At 48.8% G+C, this 26,091-nt stretch overlaps 1 protein-coding gene across 2 annotated transcripts in view; it reads right to left on the bottom strand.

Annotated features, from left to right (window-relative positions):
• Positions 1 to 26,091, bottom strand: part of EMB2771 (E3 ubiquitin ligase) — a 305,147-nt gene that overhangs the window by 12,783 nt on the left and 266,273 nt on the right. For both annotated transcript variants that reach the window (XM_087395130.1, XM_087395131.1), the window contains 3 exons: positions 2,381 to 2,511; positions 2,187 to 2,265; positions 1,964 to 2,074 (listed from right to left, as the gene is read on the bottom strand). In XM_087395130.1, coding sequence (XP_087251256.1) covers positions 1,964 to 2,074; positions 2,187 to 2,265; positions 2,381 to 2,511 — 321 coding nt within the window. The remainder of the gene's footprint in view (positions 1 to 1,963; positions 2,075 to 2,186; positions 2,266 to 2,380; positions 2,512 to 26,091) is intronic.

The raw sequence follows: 26,091 nt of genomic DNA, 5'->3' as shown, positions 1-26,091 counted from the left end.
TTTTTCACGGACGGCAATGAATGTCCAGAACTGTGCATAATCCTTTCCTAGACCATTCAAGGTCACAGAAACTAGATCATCATCTTTCACTGGCGACCCAATGGAAGCAAGTGCATTTGTAATTTTCTTCACCTTCATGTGGTAGTCATTGATGCTCATATTTTCTCTCTGCACATTGTGCAACTCCTGTTTGAGCTGCATTTTCCTGACTTGCGTATTTGTGCTGTACATTTTTGCCAAAGTATCCCATGCCTCCTTTGACGTACTTGCATTCTGAATATGCACAATCATAGAATCCGAAAGACTGATAGATAGCCAGTACATAACTTTTCTGGCTCTCTCATGGCATCCTTTAAATGCATGCATTTCCTGTTGATTGGGAACATTAGGAAGAACTGGTTCTTCTTCATTTCCTGTAATGAACTCCCAATAGCCTTTTCCCATAAGGAAATTCGTCATTCTAAACTTCCATGCTTGGAAGTTGTTCTTGTCAAGCTTTTCAGTGACAATCTGTGAAAGAGAATCAGACGCCATTACAGAACACTGCAAAATATTCTGTCACTGCAAAAAACAAAGCTTTTGCCTCACACGGACATATCTGCAAAACTGACGAAAGTGGTATTTGACCACACAGTCACGATTTTGCATCAACAGGCAACAAGCATGATTCTGCAACTCCCAATATCTCTGCACACAGGCATACGATGCAATTTCTGCGGCAACTTTTCACCGACCAGCAGAGCAGTGTCGCACAGCAAAAACAGAGCCTTTTTCTGAGTGCCTGCGAAGAACATCCGCCTTCAAAACGGACCCCGAAATAGCCTCGAATCAAAAAAATAAAGTCATCGAGAGCTTCGCCTTATCCCGCATCATATACTGTCCTCTCGCCACACCACGAAGGGCGTCTCAATCTAAGACAGTGCACTCTTGCACTTCCGGCTGTGCTACTTGCAGAGATTTGCTCCCAAACTCGAAAAAGGAAAGCAACATTGGTCCTCTTACCAGGACACCGCGAACTTGGTTTGCTTTCTTGAGCTCCTTACCACGAACAAGGCTCTGATACCATGTGAAGATAGTGGGAGAGAGGGAAGGAGTCTCACTTGTGACTTTCTCACATACACAATGGGGGAATACACACACAGGTGCAGGCTGAAAATAATTTTCCTCTTCTTAGTTGTGAAAGCCAAAAGAACTCTAGTACAATAGAAATAGAAGAACCCTATATGTGGGTCTCAAACCAAACTCAACTAACTAAGGTGGCATATTAACTGAGCCACAAACTAGAGTAGATAAGGATAGCTATCATCCAACTATTATTCGTGGGCGGTGTACCAACCGCATCTGCAGCTAACAAGTCGGTGACATAAATGCACAACGGTCACCCTGGCATATCGCGAGTGGAGCTCGATATCTCAACAATAGTTAGCCTCTATTGTAGACTCTTATTCAAATCGATGGTCATCTAGTCAGAGCTGAGAGCACAATTGTCCCTTTGAGACAAAGGCATTGCTTCTTCCGCAAGAGATTGATTTCTGTTAGGTCATAACTTTCCAAAGCACTTTATTCATACCAGGCTAGAGTATCTATAGATCACTCCCATTACAGTTCTATCTTTCACATTGATCATTCAAAATATTACTTCCGGATTGAAGATGGAGCCTACTTACCTTATTTACTCAAGAGGATGACTCCTCTTCATCAGCCTTCTTCTCCCTTGAGGGATTCCTATCGCTTATTAGATCCAAAATTGATGCCAGTTTTATGAAATGTGGAAATTTATTCCATTATTGATGCCGCTTTTAGGTTTGTTATCCATACGAGTCACATTAGGTTCCACTCAATGGCAGAGCATCAAATTGGTTGGTTCCCAAGGTAAGATGTGGTTCATTGACCCATCTTGCAGCATACAGGAACCTTCTTGTTAGTAAAGATGGAAGGGAAAACTAGTTCTCGGTTCACTTACCTTAAGACTGCAGAGAGACAAAGATCTGCTGCAAAAGCTGCTTAAAGTTTCACAGTGACCTCTTGCATTATCTATGAGTGACTCCACCACAGTGTAGAAGGAAAGATAGGTCTGCATGCAAAGGAGATGATTGCTCAGGGTTGCATTTTCTGGTTTCATCAAATCTAAGTTAGATGCTTCGAATGGACCCACTAATCTTGTAAATGATATTTGAAAGACATACCTCCAAGACAGCAGCTTTGTCTGAGCTAACACATTCCAACAAGGCTTGTAAGCAAAACTCCTCATAATCATTTCCCAACCTGGAGATCAAAGTTGTAAATTTTACACAATTTGCAACATCAATTAAAGTAAATCTCTTCATTGCAGGCCTTAAATTGTTCTTTTAAAATAAAAAGAGTAGAAGAAGGGACACACTTGACATGGTGAGAATTGCAGAAAACTTGAGCAAATGCCAAAAGGCTTGGGTCTGCCGAAAATGTGCTGACTATTTCATCCACTTTTGAATCCCTATCCTTGACCAGACCTGTGCCATCCTGCTTTATATTCTGTTTGTATTCAAAACATCAAAACTTCAGATTGCCAAGCAATGGGACCAATCCATAGAATCAAGGACAACAAACACATTTATATTGCACGAACCCAGATCAAAACATATTTAGAAGTGATGAAGTCCACCAAAGCACAGGAATATTCTATGCTGTGGTGCCAAATCAAAGAAAATTTATCTCATATTTAAGATGTACTAGACCGAATCTGTTCTCCAATTCATTCATTTTCATCCACATCATCACATTCTGATGCTCTATTTACCCAACAGCAAAGGCATCCATCATCCTGAAGGAAGGTACCACTTCATGTCCTCCTCGCTTTCAACTGCAAATGCTATGGACCCTCTTTTGTTAACCAGGCTCAAAGTGTGCTCCATCGTTTGAGGGGAAAAAAGGTATTAACAAGAAAAAAAGCACAGAGGAGACCTGAAGTTCCAATTCATCCATCACATACAATCAAACATGTACAAAATATGATGTCAGTACATCGGATGCATTCCACTTGCAGAAGTGAAAGCTGGCAAAACAATTAGTGTGGGAAGTCTTGCCTATGGGACTGTAGACATGCAAGGATCATCCAGAATTGCTAGATTATTGAGCACTCCGCTTTCTTCATGATCTAAGGCACTGTAGCTTGGGTCTCTCTTTCGGGGCCTCAAATGATTTACGAAAGACATGACTTGGACTCTTTCAGTTTGACAAAAGTTGGTTCAATCATGTTCTTTGGATGACAAACTTGGATCTCCATATACACCTGGGCATGCCTTTGTGGATACTTTATCGAAGATTCTAGCTAGCATATCAATGTGGCATATTTGGAGATCTAGATGCACAGAGGCCTTGGATGGTCCCTACACACACACTGGCCAGTATTTCAATAGATAAGGTACACACCTTGGTGGCTATTTGAAGGAGCATACAAGGGTCTTTACAAGAAGCCTCTATCAAGAGGACTCTTTTCTTACGGAGGATCGTTTGCCAGTCACGGCATTCAAATGGATCGGCTTCCCCCGTTTCAGTATAGCATGGATGCACCGCCCGAGTTGATCCCACAGGATGAGATTAACCGCATCATATGGTTAGATCTCCTCCAACTCCACATATCTCGCACTTTGGGGGGGGGACCAAGAGTTCTCCACCAAGACCCAGCACTACTATGACCATTTTCTGAGAGTATCGGAGGATGGGCTCATCATCAGAGCTTAGTATCTCGAGGGCAGAGGAGTCTCACACACGCTGAGGATTGCCATCGGACAGATGCAGGTCTCGTCCCATTAGCTGAGGATCGAGGCAGGGAGAGCTGCAGGCATACCCAGAGAGCAACGGACTTGCAGGTTGTGCACGATGGGGGCGGTCGAGACAGAGGAGCACTTTCTATGTGTCTACCTAGCCTACTATGAGATCCGAGGGCGCTACCACTGCCTTTTTCAAGAGGGACACGGCTTTGGCCCACTCTCACGACTGATCCACTTTCAGGACCAGGTATGTATTGGGCTCTACCTAATGGAGATGCGACGACACAGGGAGATGCTACTAGACATATCAGAGAGCAACAGGATGGGACCACCGCACCACAAGGTACTCAGGTAGACCAAGCGCAAAGACAGCTCACGGATTTCTATGAATTCGACTTAGCTTCGGGACACTCTAGGGTAGAGGAGGAGGAGCTAGCCGACATGAAAGAAATATGGATCGGTGGAGAGAGCCGACACAGCATTGCTGGACGAGGGACACAGAGACCGTACACGACACAACAAGCAACCAGAGCACACACGATCGTGGTTCGACCTCTTTCAACTCTCCTCAGGGGAGATCGACGCCCAGCTTTGATCATGATACTGCCTAATAGCACGTCACTTAGGGCGAGATGAATCCAACCGGTCGAAGCGAGTCATCATCTGGCCCCAACTGATAGACATCATATACGCTTTTTTTTTTTCTTTTTTTTTTTGTGAAACCAGTAACTATATTATTAACTTCATATCAATGTACATGATATTAGACTCCAAAAGAGAGCCTAATGCAAGAACTCAAAAACTGTCAGAAAACACTTCAAGGCTAGTCGCATTCAAGTCCCTCGCAGCATAGCTATCATGTAAAGATTACTTGAGGGACATTCTGAAGAAAACATATGCCTGAGGAAACTCTTGTCCCATCCTAGAATGCAATCTCTGTGTCCAAATAGTCCAGAGTACCCAAAAGCGAGTCCAGTGAAAGAAAAGGAGGAATGGAGACATCTGGGATGAGAAGCATCCAAACATCCAGAATAGTTTCCCAAATCTGATAGAGGGAAACCGAAGCCGCAGCAAATGGATCAATAACCGAGAGTGCGGACAAGACCATAACAAATGGGGAACTGTCTCACGGTGATAAGAATAACGGGGGCAGGAAGACGAAGCAATGCGACGTGCTGCCAATTTCACCCCAATGGAAAAAGCTCCCACTATACATCTCCAAAAGAAAAGCCTCTGTTTCAATGGCAATTTGGCTTTCCAAATTTTCTTGAGTCATGATTGCCACCAAGATAGAGGCCTATCCTAATTCCAAAGATTGTTGGCATGCTTATCAATCCATGGCGGTGGAAGAAGAAATCTGTAAACCATCGAGGAGGCCAGATTATGCATTCAAAGCGAACAGGTAGCAGGGGATAAGGAAGTCAGATTCCAGTCCAGCAATCTGTCATGTACAAACAGTGGAGGCACAGGAACAAATGGCTGCAACATAGTTGTAAGTATTCTCCAAATGAGCCGATGATGCAGACCCAAGGGGAATGTCCTACAAGCTTGTGGGAATGAAAGCACATAACCATGTTGATCCACAACATCTCCGATAAATCTTATGCCCAATTTCATAAGATTATATGCTTTGATAGGCGCCTGTAAAGCAAGAGGCGATTCAAACACCTTGCTCCAATGGATACTTTCCAAGCGAAAAGAATTACCATGATTGGAAGAAGCACCTGTCCATTTAGCATAAGAGAGAATTCTCTTCCAATCATGAATAAAAGCAGTAGAGACAGGACAACCAGGAATTTTCCCCTGAAATGTGGTCATGACTGCTTCCCAGTGATCTGTAATCCAATGCCCATATGCATGGGACGTCATGTTTCCACACATAGCTGCTAACATAATAGCCCATGGCTGTTTTTGCTGAAAAAAATCAGCAATCATAGTGCTCTTTCTTGCCAGCATATGAAACTGAAGATTGAGAATACTCAGTCCCCCATGAGTCTTAGGAGAGCAAACAGGCTGCATGGGAAGAATTCGCAATGCCTTTTTGTGAGATTTGCTTTTCCAAAATATCTCCATAGCCTGGGACATATAGGAAGCCAAATGCTTAAAAGACCAGGGAAGAAGAGGCAATTAAAATTGCACGTATGCCATAATGATAGACTGGACTATCCGAAGTCGAACATGTAGAGGCCAAGTGGACAAATGCCAGTATTCCAGCTTCTTGTTGATCTTTTGAAGCACCCATTTGAGCTGTTGTTGAGGGGTAATATTCCAGCCAATGGGATATCCTAGATGCCTCACAAGAGTGTGGGAAGGGAGGATGTGGCCAGGCCAGAGAAGTGCATGCCAATCAGCTTCTTTCAATGCTAAAAGATTGGATTTCTGAAAGTTAATATGCAGTCCAGCAGCTATGCCAAAATCATTCAGAGTATGCATCAAGTGAGAGAGGTCAGTTTGAGAATTCCTGGGCATGAAATATGAATCATCAGCATATGCCTGTGCCAGAAACGGCTGTGCCCCTGGAATTTGCAAGCCATGGAGCTGCCCTGTAGTTGTAAGATGGTCCATATGCAACAACAATGGATGAGTAGCAATGGCATATAGTAGCGAACTAAGAGGGCAACCTTGTCTCACTGAGCGGGTCATAGTCCATGCTCTTGACAACCCACCACCAAGCAAACATTGCGCAGTGGCATGAGAATAGAGCCAATAAATAATGCCGAGGGCCAGATCCCAATTTGTGCAAAGTCTGAGAAATAAAATCCCAATGGACAATATCAAATGCTTTGGCAATGTCGACTTGCAGAATGAGAACATCTTGTTTAGAATATTTGGCATACTCAATTGCAAGCAAAGCATTGGAGATATTATCAGTAATCTATCTTCTGGGAACAAACCCATACTGCCTAGGATGAAGTCCTACTTGCAAGATACATCAAACCCTGAGAACAATCATCTTGACAATGAGTTTGTAAATGACTGGCATAAGAGATATGGGTCGCCAATCAGCCATTGTCTCACACAACCTTTTTTTGGGGATCAATTTGTCCAGGCCATGTTTCCAAGAAGGAGGGAGAGATTGTTCTGCCCAAGCATGATTGATCATAAGAATTCACGTAAGTGAGCGTCATCCATTTCATTAAGCATAAAGGGCTGCTCCAGTGCACGAGCCCGTTCCAAAGACAATATGGGCTGAACATGCATCAAAAATTGAGACCTAGCTGCATTCACTTGCATTGAATGATCAGGCTGAGGAGAGAAGAGATGCTGGAAATGACTAGAGCGTTACGATTCCAATTCTGATTTGGATGTGGTCCAGGTGCCATCATCTTGCCTGATTCTGCAAATATCCTCCTTTCACCTATCCGCATGCAGGCTTTTAAAGAAAGCTTTGGAGGAGCAGCCCTTATCCAAAAGGGGTTTCATGCGAGCTCGGATTTGCCACTTCTTTAATTTGTGAAGATCATTTTGATGAATGATGTGAACCGCATAAGCACAGGAATCCTATTCAAAGGAGGTAAGCTGCCTATGAGAGCGGATTAAATCCATTTGTTGCTTGTGAGATTGAGCCCATTTCAGCTTAAGCCTGAGGGCTCCCATGTAACTCCGTCCATAATCTTGAATGACAGCCTGCAAACGATGGGCAAGACTGATCTAGGCGAAATCCATGTCCTCCTGAGCATGTGAAAGGAGGGGACGGACAGCCACTCTCACCATGTTTTGAAACTGCTGATGCAGCAAATAAGCACCATTAACATGGAGCAGGCGACGACCAAAAAAAGGCATATCATCTGTCAGGCGTGCTAAAGATAATGTCAAGCATACTGGGAAGTGATCAGATAGCAAAAGGGAATGATCAACCCATAGTGCACATGTGAATCTAGCATACTACTGAGCATGCAACAAATACCATCTGTCAAGTCGAGCCCAGTAATGAGTAAAGGCATTGTAATGGTATGTGTAACCCATATCTCTATCCCTTGTTGAGAGCCATAAATCTTCTGCATGCAAGAAAGAAAGCATATCTTCCCAATGTCGAAGCTCAGTGGCCATCATGTGAGAACGATGAGTGGTGTTGTCTTGGATGGCTGGCGAGTTATTAAAGTCTCCACACAAAAAGGCATTGGACAGCCAAGGATATTGTTTGAGGGAGGCCCACATTCGAGCTCTTGTCGCAATAATTTTGAGAGGCATAAACAGATGCTATTTCATAAAGATCCGCTTGACAGATGCATCTGATCACCATCCATCGACCCTAGGGGTCATTGTAAGCAACTGTGGGCTGCATATCATGTTTCACCAGCATGCATACCCCCAAAAAGTTCATTGTACCAGCATAAAAGATGTCATAACCAGCATAATGGCCTTGCTGGCCAGCCAAGAAGTGTTGGTTGTGTTCTTGTAAGCAAATTACATCAGGGTGCATTTTATGTACATAGTGCCAAAAAAGTCTCCACTTATTGACATTGCAAAGACCTTGAACGTTGTATGAAATGCAAGTAATTGAAGTAGACATAGAAAGTATGTACAGCCGAGCCAAAAAGCATAGTGAAGGTGTAACTTGTCAGGCCTCAGCCATGACATCGACATCCACTTGGCCTCCTGGATCAGTAGCTCTATAATCCTCATCATTATCACATACAGGGATGCCCCTCTTGAGCACATCAACCCACAATTGAGAAGTGAGGCTATCAGCAGGGGTAGAGGCCTGACCAGGGGTGGAAGTAGAGGCATCCCAATGGCGAGATTGTAACGGTCGTGGCTTGAGCGCAAATACCTTTTTGGGTTGCTGCCAGGCACCCTGAGGAGCAGCATGAGATTCTGAAATTTTGCCCTTTCCCTATCCTTTTGCTTGGCTGGAACCTGAAGCACATTTTCTTTGAGTGGGGCAGATTTAGATGCCATATCCCCCTACTTACTAGGCATAGCCTTAGGCCCCGGAGCATAAGTTGAAGGGGAAATATTTTCTGGAGCAATAGCTGTGGATGGGAGCTGATGCAGGACTGCAGGACACTGTGAAGCTAGGTGGCCAAATTTATGACATGTGAAGCAAGCACCTGCAAATACTCCCCATTTCAAGTCAAAATATTTTTCGCCCAAGGGGACGTCCTCCACCTCCACCGCAATAGAGGGAGGGGTGGGGTGATCTGTATCCCAAAGAACACAAAACCGATTTCGATTACTCGAAGGACGGGGTGGGCATACAACTTGCCCCAAAGTAGCTGCCAGGCTTGGTAACTCAACCCTCATATAGTCTGGAAAATCTACGACCTCAACCCATACAGGGTAGTGATGTCGAATGAGACCGTGATAATCCTTATTTGGCGACCATGGCATGACATGGACCATTTGTCTGCCATAGAAAAGAGGGGACATCTCCAATATCTGCTGACGATATGAGGCATCCAAAAAGTGCACTTCATAAAAACCTCGAGAAGCAAAATATACTCCTTCAACAAAGCAACCTCCCAACAAAGCCTGAACCCACTGAGCTACATCATTTGCTGAAGGTAGCTTCCCTGGAAAGAAAATGATAATTGCTTGCTGAGAAAACTTTCGGAGGGGAGCGACCAAAGAGGGCAGCTTCAGCCTGTATTTAAGTGCCGGAGGAGGTTTGGCCCACTCCTTCCGGCTGTGATGAAATTCATCCTTGAGCATGTCGAAAACATAGTGAGCATCTACAGAGGCTGAAGTAGAAAAATCAACTTGCTGTCTTTTGGGGTCCCGGGACAGGTCCTTCCGGGAATAGCTTTTGAGATGTTCCTCCATGAAGTTAAGCAGGGCAAGATTGATGAAGAGTCAGAGAGAACTAGAGCTGTACAGCAGGGATTGAGCAGAACAAACAGCACGGGAGAAATAGGGAAACAGTACGGACAAATGAGGACTGTACGTACAGTACGGACAGACAGGAGCGTACGGACTGTACAGATTGCTGACAAGAAGGACAAAGGCTGTACGGAACAAAACCACTGTGGCAGAGATGCTGACGGAGGGCAGGGAGGGCGAGGTGAATCTGGCCGGCTGAAGCGAGCCATCACCCGGCCTTGACTGAAAAAAAAAACAAGGCTAGAAGCTCACTAGAAGGGAAGTGCGGGAGAAATCGGTGAAAATGATAGCCAAACTATGCTTTTATAGACCCCAATTGAATACACCGTCCGGTGTGATGCAGCATGCTACACCGACCAAAGTATTATACCTAATGCATGCGCGCCACGTGGTATGATGTGACATACCAATCACTGTAGATGAGGCACCACCCTTGATATAGCCCATCAAATCCAAAGATCAAGGAGACCATGCCCTCCATCAGCACGGGAGACAACCTGACAGATGCAGATACGTGAGCTCTTTGCATCTCATCAGAGAGCCACCATGGAGCCTAGATACATGGAGCCGGCTGTAGCTCTAAGCACTTGATATTGTCATGCCACCCTCATGCGTCTGTATGAGTTACTTGATTTTGTACTTTGTCCCATAGGCCCGCAAGGCCTTCTGCGGACATTAATATATCTGTCTTTTCTTTCTCTCTCTCTCTCTCTCTTTCTCTCTCACCCGCTCAGCCCCTCCGCCTCAGCCCCCCCCTCACCCGCTCAGCCCCTCCGCTCAGCCTCCCGCTCAGCCCCTCCCTCACCCGCTCAGCCCCCCGCTCAGCCTCTTCACCTCAGCCCCCCCCCCCCCCTCTCACCCGCTCACCCCTCCGCTCAGCCCCCCCGCTCACCCCTCGCTCACCCCTCCGCTCACCCCCTCGCACTCGCAGCCCCCGCTCACCACTCGCTCACCCCTTGCACCCCTCCTCTCACCCCTCCGCTGCCCCCCCGCTCACCCCTTGGAACCCCCCCCCCTTCACCCTCCGCTCAGCCCTCACACCCCTCCTCTCACCCCTCCGCTCAGCCCCCGCAGCCCCCCCGCTCACCCCCCTCCCTCAACCCTCCCGCTCACCCCCTCGGTCAACCCCCCCGCTCACCCCCTCGCGCCCCTCCTCTCACCCCTCTGCTCAGCCCCCTCAGCCCCTCGCTCACCCCCCCCCTCGCACTTGCAGCCCCGAACCCCCCCCCTTTTTTTTAAAAAAAATAAATTAAAACGCAGCCCCAAACCCCTTTTTTTTTTTTTAAAAAATTAAAAAAACCCCAACTTTTCTTTTTAATTTTAAAATCTCTTCTCTCTCTCTCTCTCTCACGTAGCCTCACGTAGCCTCTCCGTAGCCTCTCCGCTCAGCCTCACGTAGCCTCACGTAGCCTCTCCGCTCAGCCTCACGTAGCCTCTCCGCAAAGCCTCTCGCAGCAGCCTCTCCGCTCAGCCTCACGTAGCCTCTCCGCCCAGCCTCTCCCCTCATAGCCTCTCTGCTCAGCCTCACGTAGCCTCACGTAGCCTCTCCGCTGCCAGTCTCTCACAGCCCCTCGTAGCCTCTCCGCTAGTCCCTTGTAGCCCATCCGGCAACCCCCACACCTCTCTCCCTCTCTCACCCTCTCCCTCTCTCCGCTTTTGAATCCAGATCCTGTAAGTCTTTGTTCTAGATCCCGTAACACTCTGTTCCGGTTCCCAATTCCGGATCTCTCTAGAATCCGGATCCCCGTTCTCAGCTCACCCCTCCGCTCACCCCTCGCTCACCCCCCCCGCTCACCCCTCCGCTCACCCCTCGCTCAGTCCCCCCGCTCACCCCTCCGCTCACCCCCCGCCCCCCCCCCCCCGCTCAGCCCCCACAGCCCTCACAGCCCCTCGCTCAGCCCCCCCGCTCAGCCCCCCCCCCTCGCTCACCCCTCCGCTCAGTCCCCCCGCTCACCCCTCGCCCCCCCCCCGCTCACCCCCTCGCACTTGCAACCCCGACCCCCCCCCCCTTTTTTTTTTTTTTTTGTGGGCAGCCCCAACCCCACCTTTTTTTTTTTTTTTTTTTTTCGGGCAGCCCCAACCCCAACTTTTCTTCCCGCTTTTCAATGTTGCCGGCTTCCCGTAATTAAAAATGGCCGACACCGTCAAGCATGTTACAGAAGCAGCAACAGCAGCAACATCAATGGCCGCCACGACCGAGATGCTGCACTATAGTAGAAGAGGACTCGCATCTTCTACAAAGGACAGCGCACTGCCCGCACTTGCCGCACTCCCAGTCGCAGGTACACTGGTTTCAGCTCCATTGTCCCATCTTCCGCCCAGCGCAGTGCCCGCACTCCCAGTCGCAGGTTCACCGGTTTCAGCTCCATTATCTCATCTTTCACCCATAGCTACTTTATACCCGCAGTTTTTTTCACCCCTCCCCTCTCAGGTTCCTTCTTCTCCTACCCCTTCTCCACCCTTTTTTCTCTCCCTCTCACAGCCCTCTGTCACCTCTTCCCCTTTGTTACCTATTTTACCTACTTTGCCAGAGGTTACCTCCTCCTCATCCTCTCTACAGACTTTACCCATCCCCTCCTCTCCTTCCCCGGTACCCGTTTTCTCTCCCCCTTTCATGCCTTCTCTTTCATCCCCGCTACCCACCTTACCGGTTTCCCCCCTGTCTCCCTCTCTTTCTCCTTCCATGCCTTGCACTGTTTGTCCTTGCCGCCACATCCTGCCAGAGCTTCAGCACTTTGAGACCCATCTCCGAGCTGCACTTCAGATGCTTCACAGAAAGGACGAGACCATTTCTCTACTTACAGCTCAGGTTGCATCTCTTGCTGATCGAGTGACACAGCAGGATCGGGAGGTCTTATCTATTAGGACAGATCTTCAGGTCTTACAGGCGACCCATAGGACTCTTGCTGGAGAGATTCATGGACACACAGAGCGAGTGCAGCAGATCGAGACTCGCGTTCAGCACATGGATACATCTCCCACTACAACAGTAGCAGCGGTTGAGGAGCGTTTGACCTCCCTTCAGACAGAGGTCCAGAGAGCCACAGAGTGGGTGGATGTCGTCCGCCGTCAGCCATCACAGCCTCAGAGATCTACTGTATCAGCTACATTGGTCGAGTCACAGCAGAGGGCCACAAAGGCCCTCAACATTCGCATTTGTGGTATCTTGCCCTCGGCGACAGAGTCCACGATGACACAGGCTGTGACCTTTGTCTCTCAGACATTGGGAGTACAGGATCATGGCATAGTAGGAGCATATAGAGTCGGGAGGGATCCTACTAGAGAGCAGCCCCTCAGAGCAGCCCCTCATTATCAGATTCAGAGATGCCCAGGCACGTCTAGCTGCCCTCAGGAGGAGAGGGACACTCAGAGACCACCCACAGATTTCCATGCACGAGCAAGGCGCTCATGCCTCAGAGAGATGCAGCCCGAGCTCAGGGCAAGTGGGCAGTGATTAGGGAAGGCAGACTCATCATAGGCACCTTGAGGCGTGCTCCCACAGTGCTTAGAGATGGCAGACCAGCAGATACAGCCCCACCTCCACCTCCACCTCCACCTCCTGCCCCGTTCGCTTGACGGGACAGGGCCCATGGGACACACCACCCGTCAGATAGTCTACGCATCGCTGTATGGAACTGCAATGGTTCTTTCACAGCACAACCAGGCAATCTACGGGGGGCATTCCTTGGGAGAGAGATCATCTTTTTCACGGAGACACACGAGAGTCCAGAGAGACCTTTGCAACGAGTGACAGGGTATACATGGAGATCTGCCTTCAGGCAGCATGCCCGGACATTTGGAGTGAGAGGATCTGGAGGAGTGGCCATTTTGTACAGAGAGCATCTCGATCGGATCATCACAGTGGAGAGAGCAGATTCACATGCCCGATTCTTGTGGGTACGCATCTGCCGCAGGGCCCCTCTGCGAGATCTTTTTATTGCAGTTTGCTACTTCCCCCCGGCGCAGTCGATCTATTCTTCCACTGGACCAGGCCGGTCCATATTTGAGGATCTCTCAGCGGACATTGCAGATTTTTCACGTCGCGGAGAAGTCATCCTTTTAGAAGACTTCAACGTGAGGACCTCAGAGAGACTGGCCTTCACTTATGACTTCATGGAGGATCCGGTCATACTCCCAGCATTTCACGATGATAGCCTCTGTCGGACTTCATCAGACTGCACAGTACAGCCCACAGATCAGGGACGTCAGCTACTGGAGCTCCTCACCTCGCACAGTATGGTCATTTATAACGGCTTGTCTAGGTGGCCACAGTCTTCCATGCCTACATTCTCTTCTGCTTCTGGGCGTGGTACTAGCGTGATCGACTACATCATAGGTCCCCCGACTCTAGTCCCTTCCATCCATAGCCTTACTGTTAGCCCCTTCATCCCTCTGCCGACCATGCACTCATCCACTTTACTTTGACTCATGTCTCCCATGACCCACTTCCCCCTCGTTATCACGACCGCCAACCCTACTACGAGGTTCATTTCGACCACCAGTTCGATGATGTATATAGCCAGAACCTCAGCCGCCTACTCCGTCCTCATCTATTAGATGCTCTACCATCCACGCGGGACCGGTGGGAACTTGTACATACTTCACTCGTTTCTGCCGCTCACATGTCGTTCCCTGCCACATGTCATTCGTCTAGTCCCCCACCGGTTGGTCTTGTTCCTTGCAACGGTTGGTATGACGAGGAGTGTAAGGAACTCCGCAGGAAACTTAACCTTGAGACCAAGGAGAAGTCTCCCCTCCTTGCCGAAACCAAGAGAGACTACAAGTGGTTGGTTAGGCGCAAGAAACGCCAATTTCTACCCCGGAATGAGGAGGAGCTGAGAAGCTTGCTTTTCAGCTGTGACTCCAAGGAATTCTGGAGAAAATTCCTCCGCTCGAAGTCTCAGAGCCCCCTCACAGATCCACGTGTCTGGTCTGCATATACTTCAGCTCTACGATGTTCCAGATCAGCCAGATATCGATTTATCCCACTCCCCTAGGCCAGCTTCATCTAGTCTCTTCACACCGGAGAGTGTCCGTGCAGCAGTCCACCGATTGAAGAACAGGAGAGCTAAGGATCATGATGGATTGCAAGCGGAGTATGTAATCCATGGGATTGATACCTTAGCTTTTGTTCTCTCCCGTCTCTTCAATGAGTCTGTTTGTACAGGCCTACCACAGTCCTGGTTAGGCAATACCATAGTACCTATCCACAAGTCGGGGGACCCTATGGAGCCGTCGAATTACAGGACCATCATGATTGGCCACGTTATGGCCAAGATCTATCCATCAGTTTTGGAAAGCCGTATAAATGACCATGCCGAGACGACAGGACTCAAAGCTAGAGGACAGACTGGATTTCGCAGAGATCATTCGACGCTTGACCACATTCTCACACTCGCACTCGTAGAGGAGGCGAAGTCACGAAGGCAACGGCTTTATTGTTGCTTCGTGGACTTCAGGAAGGCATTTGATACAGTTCCGCGATTCAGATTGTTTCAGAGGATTCGCGAGATGGGATTCAGTGGAGAAACACAGTGGGCTATCATGGCTTTGTATGAGAGGGTCACTGGTCGGGTTCGGACACGTGAGGGGCTCTCAGAGGAGGTATGCAGCACGATTGGGGTAAAGCAGGGTTGCCCGCTCTCTCCTACTCTCTTTGGACTATATATTGATGAGCTAGAGATGTTCGTACAGATGACAGGCGGTGTGGGCTCTACTCTCTCAAGATCCTCCATTCCTATCCTCCTGTATGCGGACGATGTGGTTCTCATTTCCTCTACTGCTCAGGGCCTCCAGGCACATATTGAGGCACTCCACAGGTTTTGCCAGGACAGGGGATTGACCGTAAACCTTGGCAAGACCAAGGTTATGGTTTTCAACACCTCTGATCGTATCTACAGCACGGATGAGTTTTGCTTCACTTATGACGGACAGCCCATTGAGCTTGTTAGAGAGTACACTTATTTGGGGGCAGTTTTCAGGGGACTGATCTTTACCATGACATATGCAGCACGAGATAGGATTAGTAAAGGGTATGCTTCGTTGGCTCATCTTGAGCGTCAGTGTTTTCAGTCCCACTTTCAGCATCCCGATACGAAATCCCTGCTATTTGACACATTGGTGAGACCAGCTGCGATGTATGCAGCTCCTTTCTGGGCAGGAGACCTTGGCGCTGCAGATTGGAGACGAGTAGAGAGGTTACAGATCATCATGTTCTCTCGGCTCATTAGGGCCAAGGCTACAGTTCCGCACGAGATCATGCTAGCAGAGTTTGGAGCTACTCCCCTTGCATTGCATGCAGCATTTCAGTCGGTCATGTATTTGCACAGGGTTAGGGCGTTTGGAGACTCAGCAGCAGGCAGAGCTCGGTTGCCATGGTTAGCACTTGCATCTTCTATGGAGTTGGCACGATCTGGGGCCCGATACTGCTGGTACTTCAAACTCACTAGGTGGCTCACATCTCTTGGACTAGACATGGATAGACTGCCTCCCTTCCGATACAGCATAGATGCCCCTCATCTCGAGTTGACTCGCCACGAGCTTAGTCAGGTCACGAGAGCAGACTCGCTGCAACTTCATACGTACCGCACTTGGATTTATCCCACGCAGCTTCCGACGAAGATGGCCACATATCGTGACCACTTCCTTCGGATCTCAGAGGATGGATTTGTCATTCCACCAGGCTACACAGGTATCCACATGTCCCACTCACTGAGGATTGCCCTTGGCCAGCTTAGAGTCTCTTCGCATCAGCTCGAGATAGAGGCTGGTAGGATGCGACGCATGGAGGATGGACGGCGTCCAGGCCGAGAGACCAGGATCTGCCCTTGTTGCACCATGGGAGAGGTGGAGTCAGAGGAGCACTTCATTTGCAGATGCCCGCTATATTATGAGATCAGAGGTAGATTCCACTGTCTCTTCACGGATGGCTTTGGACCTCTCTCACGAGTGATGGATTATGAGGATCAGCATTGCCTAGCTCTTTATGTCAGGAAGGCCACTATGCTTCGACGACACTACCTCAGAGACGATCAGCACAGACCGGAGCGTGATAGAGCCCAGCCCGATAGAGTTCGGACACACGCTATACCAGATGACAGGTATCAGGAGGAGCACGAGGAGGTCAGAGCTCACACAGGACACATGCCTCCACCCTGTGGATGTACATATGAGATGGTTTGTAGACGCCGCAGGATCTTGTTACATAGGGGACGTACTCGCCGCTTCATCTCCAGACGATCCAGGATGATGGCAGCTTTTCGGAGGAGACTTACTCATGGAGATCTCGCCCTACCAGCCGCTCACCTCACTTTTGCTCAGATTTGTACTCTCATAGCAGAAGGCAGAGTCGATGGACAGGATTTCCAGTATTATTTTGGTTCTCAGACTCCGTGATACATGGACTTGTATCTTTGCATTGACATATTGTACTCATCCCCCCATTTTGCACCCAGGGGCGGTTTCCTTGCATCTAGCTTACTTTGTATTTAGGCTCGGATTTGACATTATGTACTTTCACTTGCATTGTATTGCGTAGCACTTAGATGATATTCGACGATGCCTCTTCTTTCTGGCACGTTGATTTTGTGCTATCTTGTACGCAGAGTTCTTGATGTCCCATGGGCCCATTTTGGCCTTTAGTGGACAATAATACACTTTCTTTCTTTCTCTCTCTCTCTCTCTCTCTCTCTCTCTCTCTCTCTCTCTCTCTCTCTCACATCGCGCATTGGCAGCACTCGCCATCTCCCGCTTTTCAATGTTGCCGGTTTCCCGTAATTAAACATGGCCGACACCGTCGAGCATGTTAGAGAAGCAGCAACAGCAACAACATCAATGGCCGCCACGACCGATATGCTGCACTATAGTAGAAGAGGACTTGCATCTTCTTCAAAGGACAGCGCAGTGCCTGCACTTGCCGCACTCCCAGTCGCAGGTACACCGGTTTCAGCTCCACTATCTCATCTTCCGCCCAGCGCAGTGCCCGCACTTGCCACACTCCCAGTCGCAGGTACACCGGTTTCAGCTCCATTATCTCATCTTCCGCCCATAGCTACTTTGTACCCGCAGTTTTTTTCACCCCTCCCCTTTCAAGTTCCTTCTTCTCCCACCCCTTCTCCACCCTTTTTGCTCCCCCTCTAACAGCCCTCTGTCACCTCTTCCCCCCCTTTGTTGCCTATTTTACCTACTTTGCCAGAGGCTCCCTCCTCCTCATCCTCTCTACAGACTTTACCCATCCCCTCCTCTCCATCCCCGGTACCCGCTTTCTCTCCCCCTTTCCAGCCTTCTCCTTCATCCTAGCTACCCACCTTACCGGTTTCCCCCCTTTCTCCCTTTCTTTCTCCTTCCATGCCTTGTGCTGTTTGTCCTTGCCGCCACATCCTACCAGAGCTTCAGCACTTTGAGACCCACCTCCGAGCTGCCCTTCAGATGCTTCACAGGAAGGACGAGACCATTGCTCTACTTACAGCTCAGGTTGCATCTCTTGCTGATCGAGTGACACAACAGGATCGGGAGATCTTGTCTATTAGGACAGATCTTCAGGTCTTACAGGCGACTCATAGGACTCTTGCTGGAGAAATTCATGGACACACAGAGCGAGTGCAGCAGATCGAGACTCGCGTTCAGCACATAGACACATCTCCCACTACAGCAGTAGCAGCGGTTGAGGAGCGTTTGACCTCCCTTCAGACAGAGGTCCAGAGAGCCACAGAGTGGGTGGATGTCGTCCGCCGTCAGCCATCATAGCCTTAGAGATCGACTGTATCAGCTACATTGGCCGAGTCACAGCAGAGGGCCACAAAGGCCCTCAACATTCGCATTCGTGGTATCTTGCCCTCGGCGACAGAGTCCACGATGACACAGGCTGTGACCTTTGTCTCTCAGACACTGGGAGTACAAGATCATGGCATAGTAGGATCATATAGAGTCGGGAGGGATCGTACTAGAGAGCAACCCCTCATTATCAGATTCAGAGATGCCCAGGCACGTCTAGCTGCCGTCAGGAGGAGAGGGACACTCAGAGACCACCCACAGATTTCCATGGACGAGGATCTGACTCAGATACAGGTTGAGGAGCGCAAGGCGCTCATGCCTCAGAGAGATGCAGCCCGAGCTCACGGCAAGTGGGCAGTGATCAGGGATGGCAGACTCATTACAGGCACCTTGAGGCGTGCTCCCACAGTGGTTAGAGATGGCAGACCAGCAGATATAGCCCCACCTCCACCCCCTCCTACGACCGATTGACGGGACAGGGCCCATGGGACACACCACCCGTCAGATAGTCTACGCATCGCTGTATGAAACTGCAATGGTTCTTTTACAGCACAGCCAGGCAATCTACGAGGGACATTCTTTGGGAGAGATATCATCTTTTTCACGGAGACACACGAGAGTCCAGAGAGACCTTTGCCACGAGTGACAGGGTATACATGGAGATCTGCTTTCAGGCAGCACACTCGAACATTTGGAGTGAGAGGATCTGGAGGAGTGGCCATTTTGTACAGAGAGCATCTCGATCGGATCATCGCAGTGGAGAGAGCGGATTCACATGCCCGATTCTTGTGGGTACGCATCCGCCGCAGAGCCCCTTAGCGAGATCTTTTTATTGCAGTTTGCTACTCCCCCCGGCGCAGTCGATCTATTCTTCCACTGGACCAGGCCAGTCCATATTTGAGGATCTCTCAGCGGACATTGCAGATTTTTCACATCGCGGAGAAGTCATCCTTTTAGGAGACTTCAACGCGAGGACCTCAGACAGACAGGCCCTCACTTATGACTTCATGGAGGATCCGGTCATACTCCCAGCATTTCACGATGATAGCCTCTGTCGAACTTCATCAGACTGCACAGTACAGCCCACAGATCAGGGACGTCAGTTGCTGGAGCTCGTCACCTCGCACAGTATGGTCATTTATAACGGCTTGTCCAGGTGGCCACAGTCTTCCATGCCTGTGATCGACTACATCATAGGTCCCCCGACTCTAGTCCCTTCCATCCATAGCCTTACTGTTAGCCCCTTCATGCCCTCTGCCGACCATACACTCATCCACTTTACTTTGACTAATGTCTCCCATGACCCACCCCCCCCTCGTTATCATGACCGCCAACCCTATTACAAGGTTCATTTCGACCACCAGTTCGATGATGTATATAGCCAGAACCTCAGCCGCCTACTCCGTCCTCATCTATTAGATGCTCTACCATCCACGCAGGACCGGTGGGAACTTGTACATACTTCACTCGTTTCTGCCGCTCAGATGTCGTTCCCTGCCACATGTCATTCGTCTAGTCCCCCACCGGTTGGTCTTGTTCCTTGCAACGGTTGGTATGACGAGGAGTGTAAGGAACTCCGCAGGAAACTTCACCTTGAGACCAAGGAGAAGTCTCCCCTCCTTGCCGAAACCAAGAGAGACTACATGTGGTTGGTTAGGCGCAAGAAACGCCAATTTCTAGCCCGGAATGAGGAGGAGCTGAGAAGCTTGCTTTTCAGCTGTGACTCCAAGGACTTCTGGAGAAAATTCCTCCGCTCGAAGTCTCAGAGCCCCCTCACAGATCCACGTGTCTGGTCTGCATATACTTCAGCTCTACGATGTTCCAGATCAGCCAGATATCGATTTATCCCACTCCCCTAGGCCAGCTTCATCTAGTCTCTTCACACCGGAGAGTGTCCGTGCAGCAGTCCACCGATTGAAGAACAGGAGAGCTAAGGATCATGATGGATTGCAAGCGGAGTATGTAATCCATGGGATTGATACCTTAGCTTTTGTTCTCTCCCGTCTCTTCAATGAGTCTGTTTGTACAGGCCTACCACAGTCCTGGTTAGGCAATACCATAGTACCTATCCACAAGTCGGGGGACCCTATGGAGCCGTCGAATTACAGGACCATCATGATTGGCCACGTTATGGCCAAGATCTATCCATCAGTTTTGGAAAGCCGTATAAATGACCATGCCGAGACGACAGGACTCAAAGCTAGAGGACAGACTGGATTTCGCAGGGATCATTCGACGCTTGACCACATTCTCACACTCAGGGCACTCGTAGAGGAGGCGAAGTCACGAAGGCAACGGCTTTATTGTTGCTTCGTGGACTTCAGGAAGGCATTTGATACAGTTCCGCGATTCAGATTGTTTCAGAGGATTCGCGAGATGGGATTCAGTGGAGAAACACAGTGGGCTATCATGGCTTTGTATGAGAGGGTCACTGGTCGGGTTCGGACACGTGAGGGGCTCTCAGAGGAGGTATGCAGCACGATTGGGGTAAAGCAGGGTTGCCCGCTCTCTCCTACTCTCTTTGGACTATATATTGATGAGCTAGAGATGTTCGTACAGATGACAGGCGGTGTGGGCTCTACTCTCTCAGGATCCTCCATTCCTATCCTCCTGTATGCGGACGATGTGGTTCTCATTTCCTCTACTGCTCAGGGCCTCCGGGCACATATTGAGGCACTCCACAGGTTTTGCCAGGATAGGGGGTTGACCGTAAACCTTGGCAAGACCAAGGTTATGGTTTTCAACACCTCTGATCGTATTTACAGCACGAATGAGTTTTGCTTCACTTATGACGGACAGCTCATTGAGCTTGTTAGAGAGTACACTTATTTGGGGGCAGTTTTCAGGGGACTGGTTTTCACCATGACATATGCAGCACGAGATAGGATTAGTAAAGGGTATGCTTCGTTGGCTCATCTTGAGCGTCAATGTTTTTAGTCCCACTTTCAGCATCCCGATACAAAATCCTTGCTTTTTGATACATTGGTGAGACCAGCTGCGATGTATGCAGCTCCTTTCTGGGCAGGAGACCTCGGCGCTGCAGACTGGAGACGAGTAGAGAGGTTACAAATCATCATGTTCTCTCGGCTCATTAGGGCCAAGGCTACAGTTCCGCACGAGATCATGCTAGCAGAGTTTGGAGCTACTCCCCTTGCATTGGATGCAACGTTTCAGTCGGTCATGTATTTGCACAGGGTTTGGGAGTTTGGAGACTCAGCAACAGGCAGAGCTCGGTTGCCATGGTTAGCACTTGCATCTTCTATGGAGTTGCCACGATCTGGGGCCCGATACTGCTGGTACTTCAGACTCACTAGGTGGCTCACATCTCTTGGACTAGACATGGATAGACTGCCTCCCTTCCGATACAGCATAGATGCCCCTCATCTCGAGTTGAATCGCCATGAGCTTAGCCAGGTCACGAGAGCAGACTTGCTGCAGCTTCATACGTATCGCACTTGGATTTATCCCACGCAGCTTCCGACGAAGATGGCCACATATCGTGACCACTTCCTTCGGATCTCAGAGGATGGATTTGTCATTCCACCAGGCTATACAGGTATCCACATGTCCCACTCACTGAGGATTGCCCTTGGCCAGCTTAGAGTCTCTTCGCATCAGCTCGAGATAGAGGCTGGTAGGATGCGACGCATGGAGGATGGACGGCGACCAGGCCGAGAGACCAGGATCTGCCCTTGTTGCACCATGGGAGAGGTGGAGTCAGAGGAGCACTTCATTTGCAGATGCCCGCTATATTATGAGCTCAGAGGTAGATTCCACTGTCTCTTCACGGATGGCTTTGGACCTCTCTCACGAGTGATGGACTACGAGGATCAGCATTGCCTAGCTCTTTATGTTAGGGAGGCCACTATGCTTCGACAAGACTACCTCAGAGACCATCAGCACAGACCGGAGCGTGATAGAGCCCAGCCTGATAGAGCTCAGGCACACGCTATACCAAAGGACAGAGACCAGGAGGAGCACGAGGAGGTCAGAGCTCACATAGGACACATGCCTCCACCCTGTGGATGTACATATGAGATGGTTTGTAGACGCCGCAGGATCTTGTTACATAGGGGACGTACTCGCCGCTTCATCTCCAGACGATCCAGGATGATGGCAGCTTTTCGGAGGAGACTTACTCATGGAGATCTCGCCCCACCAGCTGCTCACCTCACCTTTGCTCAGATTTGTACTCTCATAGCAGGAGGCAAAGTCGATGGACAGGATTTCCACTATTATTTTGGTTCTCAGACTCCGTGACACCTGGACTTGTATCTTTGCATTGGCATATTGTACTCATCCCCCCATTTTGCACCCAGGGGCAGTTTCCTTGCATCTAGTTTACTTTGTATTTAGGCTCATATTTGACATTATGTACTTTCACTTGCATTGTATTGCGTAGCACTTAGATGATATTCGACGATGCCTCTTCTTTGTGGCACGTTGATTTTGTGCTATCTTGGATGCAGAGTTCTTGATGTCCGATGGGCCCATTTTGGCCTTTAGTGGACAATAATACACTTTCTTTCTTTCTTTCTTTCTCTCTCTCTGCCTCTCTCTCTTTCAAATGAATGGAAAGAAATTACCACATCACTAGAATGAAAGAATGCTCTCAATCTCGCTCGAGCACTCACCTAAATGGAAGAATGCTCTCATTCCATGTTACCATTTAGAGAGTAGCTAAAGTGGAATGTGGAAAGAGAGATGAAATCATGAAACACAAGATATCACAAAGCAACACTAAGTTTTGTATTGATCACAAAGAAAATACAACGATTGGGCTAACTCACCAAGATGTCACATTCATGTACAATACCTCCTACTCTCTTGCCCAGGGTGTGATTACAATGTGCCACATAGCACCTACGATGACCTATGCAGCCCAGGCACGGCTCACACAAGGGCGTAGTGCTTTGGCTAGACTAGAGCGACAGTGCTTCCAAGAGCACTTCCAAGATCCACCGACGAAGGGCTGGCTTTTTGACACACTGGTGCGACCGACTTCCATGTATGTAGCGTGCATCTGTCCTTTGTTGAATGTTACACGTCTCGATCTCGGGTCTTTGCCTTGCCTACTATCCCCCTGAGCAGTATGCTCTGGTTGGAAGAACTCTGTGATCACACTCTGAGATGAGTTTGATAAGGCCCCACGTCCCTATCTCTATGATCTGATAAGACACTCTCTATGTTGAACCGCCTCACGAATCAAAAAGGGCACCTCTGGTTTGGGTATGAGAGAAGTCTGGAAAGGGGTAGCCGTTTCTAACACAGTTACGCTGAAACGCGTTTCAGAGCCCAGCCAGGCCTGAAACGCCGTTTCAGAGAAGCCCCGTTTCCTGAAACACGTTTGAGAGTCTGAAACATTTCAGGACCCTCAAACAGCTGGCTGAAATGTTTCAGCCAGTCTGAAACGCGTTTCAGAGCCTTGAAACGGGCTGTTTCAGACAACACAGGCTGCTAGGTCTCCAAAATGACGCGAAATCCGCCGCCAGCCCCATTTTTTGTCTTTTTGCTTTCGATTTTGGCCTCCTTCCACTCCTTCAGCCTCATACTCTCTCCATCCTCAAGGTTTTCCAGCCCTCCTTAAGCCCCATTCACTCCTTTCCTCTCCTTTCTCTCCTACAAGCTGCTTTAGCCCTCCATCATCATCTACTACCCTCCAGCCCCCTCCTTCAGCCCCCTCTTTCAGCCCTCTCTTTCAGCCTTCTGTTCCCTCCTCTTTCAGGCCCCACTTCCAAGTTTTAGCCCTCTCTTTCAACCCTTGGCTCTCTTTCAAGCTGTAGGCTGTAGCATTCTAAATGTGTGTGTTCTCATCTCAAAACCCCCTTTTCTAAACCCCCCTTCCTGACGTGGCATTTCCCCGTTTCAGCCCTCCTAGAAATCCCGAAACGTTTCCGTTTCCGTTCCCCCTTTCCCTGTTTCTGTTTCGCCTAACTGTAGTCTCTAAAGAGGCAATGGTATATCGTCCACCATGGAGCTCGTAGTAGACTGGGCAACGGAAGGCGAAGTGCTCCTCTGACTCAATCTCATGTCGATCACATAATGTGCAAGTACGACTCTCTCTAGGTATCCCCTTTCCTCGTCTACTCTCGATACGAAGTCGGTGTGATGAAACACGGCATTTCCCAATGGCAATCCTAAGCAAGTGTGGAAGGTGGATCTAAGTGTACTGTGGCGGGTAGTTTACTTTGAGATTAGAGCGGATTCTATTGTCTATTCAGAGGTAGCTCCGGGTTGTTATCCCGATTCCTCTCTTTTCTAGATCAAAGGTACCTAGGCCGCATTCATTCATGAGGCAGTCAGGCATCGTAAGCGCCTACTCTGATCTCAGAGACAGGAGGAGCGTACCTTGGTAGACTCTTCTCAGAGCATGATCACAGAGTTCTTCCTGTTGGAACACATAGACTCCCCCCTTGGAGGCCCCAAGCATGATTGGGATCCTAAGCCAATGACACGATAGCTCAGGCAGAGGGTTGATAAATAGATTACACTTGGGAACATTCCCTCCATGTACAGAGTAGGAGCGCAGCCGATAGGGGTGATTGTTGCCCTTGTTAGACGTAGAGCTATGAAGCGCAGGATTGCACTACAGGCAACCGGTAGCACTCTATATCTGATTTCATGCTATCGCTCCCTCACGCTAGATGAGGGGGATCTCGGTGACCTTGGAGCATACTTCACTTTGTAGTATGATGAAAGTCGCATACTTCACTTTGTATCACGCTGGATGAGGGGGGGGGATCTCGGTGACCTTGGAGCATACTTCACTTTGTACTATGATGAAAGTCGCTCTAAAGATGCTGTTGATGATAGTGATGTTGATGACTATTATTTTGATATGACTATGTAGGATATAGGTTTTTGCTTTTTGTATGGGTGTGGATGCTCGATTAGTAGCTCCACTCTTTCAGCTGGCTTGTATCAGGTTTCTCATAGTCTCATAGACCCATCAGTCTTCCGAAGAGTTTAATAAACTTTCTTTATTTCTTTCTTTTTCTTTCTCCGGCCTCCCTCTCTCTTCCTCCCTCCCTCCCTGCCGCCTCCCTCCCTCCTACCTCTCACTTAGCCAATACTTAACCTCTCTCTGAAATAAACCTAGATTCTTCAGCAGACAAATAAGATGAAGAGTACAAAGACATGGATATTGAGGAGCTTTCTCCGACTCAGCTCAAACAAAAGAATATTGAACTCACTAAAGTGAACGCTGCACACAAAGCAGGAAAATGGGCAGCTACCGAGATGGACTAGCATTAATTAGAGATTTCAACTCCAAAGCTAAAGACTCTTAATCTTAAACCGATTTAATGAAGGCCACTATGCTATAGGACTATAACATAGATCTGTGCTAAAATAATCTCAGGCTGATCTGCCATGTGCAGTCCTCAACTCTGTAACATTCCAAGATGTAGTAGCTACCTTTTCTGGTGTGTATTGTTGTCTCGAAGGCCCTTGAGGCCTTCTGAAGGCGTCAATACACTAGTATGCATCAACACTAGCTCACTTGATGGAATTCCAATGGGTCTTTTTAAATAATGCACCACCCTACATTGACAATTAATACATTACCATATGTGAGACTAAGGGAAAACACTCCCACTTGCATTTTTGCTAGCATTCATGAAAGGTGGACAAGACATGCAATGTAGACAATGAGAAACAATGGGCCTACTTTTCGCTTGCAAGCTTGCTTGTTTGCATGTCATCTTATCTTCTTACTTAGATCATTAAACCTTTAAACAATCCTGAA

Source organism: Dipteris shenzhenensis, chromosome 24 (genome assembly GCF_047967505.1).
Source record: "Dipteris shenzhenensis isolate YYH24624 ecotype China chromosome 24, Dip_SZ_1.0, whole genome shotgun sequence".
Lineage (NCBI taxonomy): Eukaryota > Viridiplantae > Streptophyta > Polypodiopsida > Gleicheniales > Dipteridaceae > Dipteris > Dipteris shenzhenensis.
Note: the sequence above shows the minus strand (reverse complement) of the source record. Positions and strands in the feature narration are given on the sequence as shown.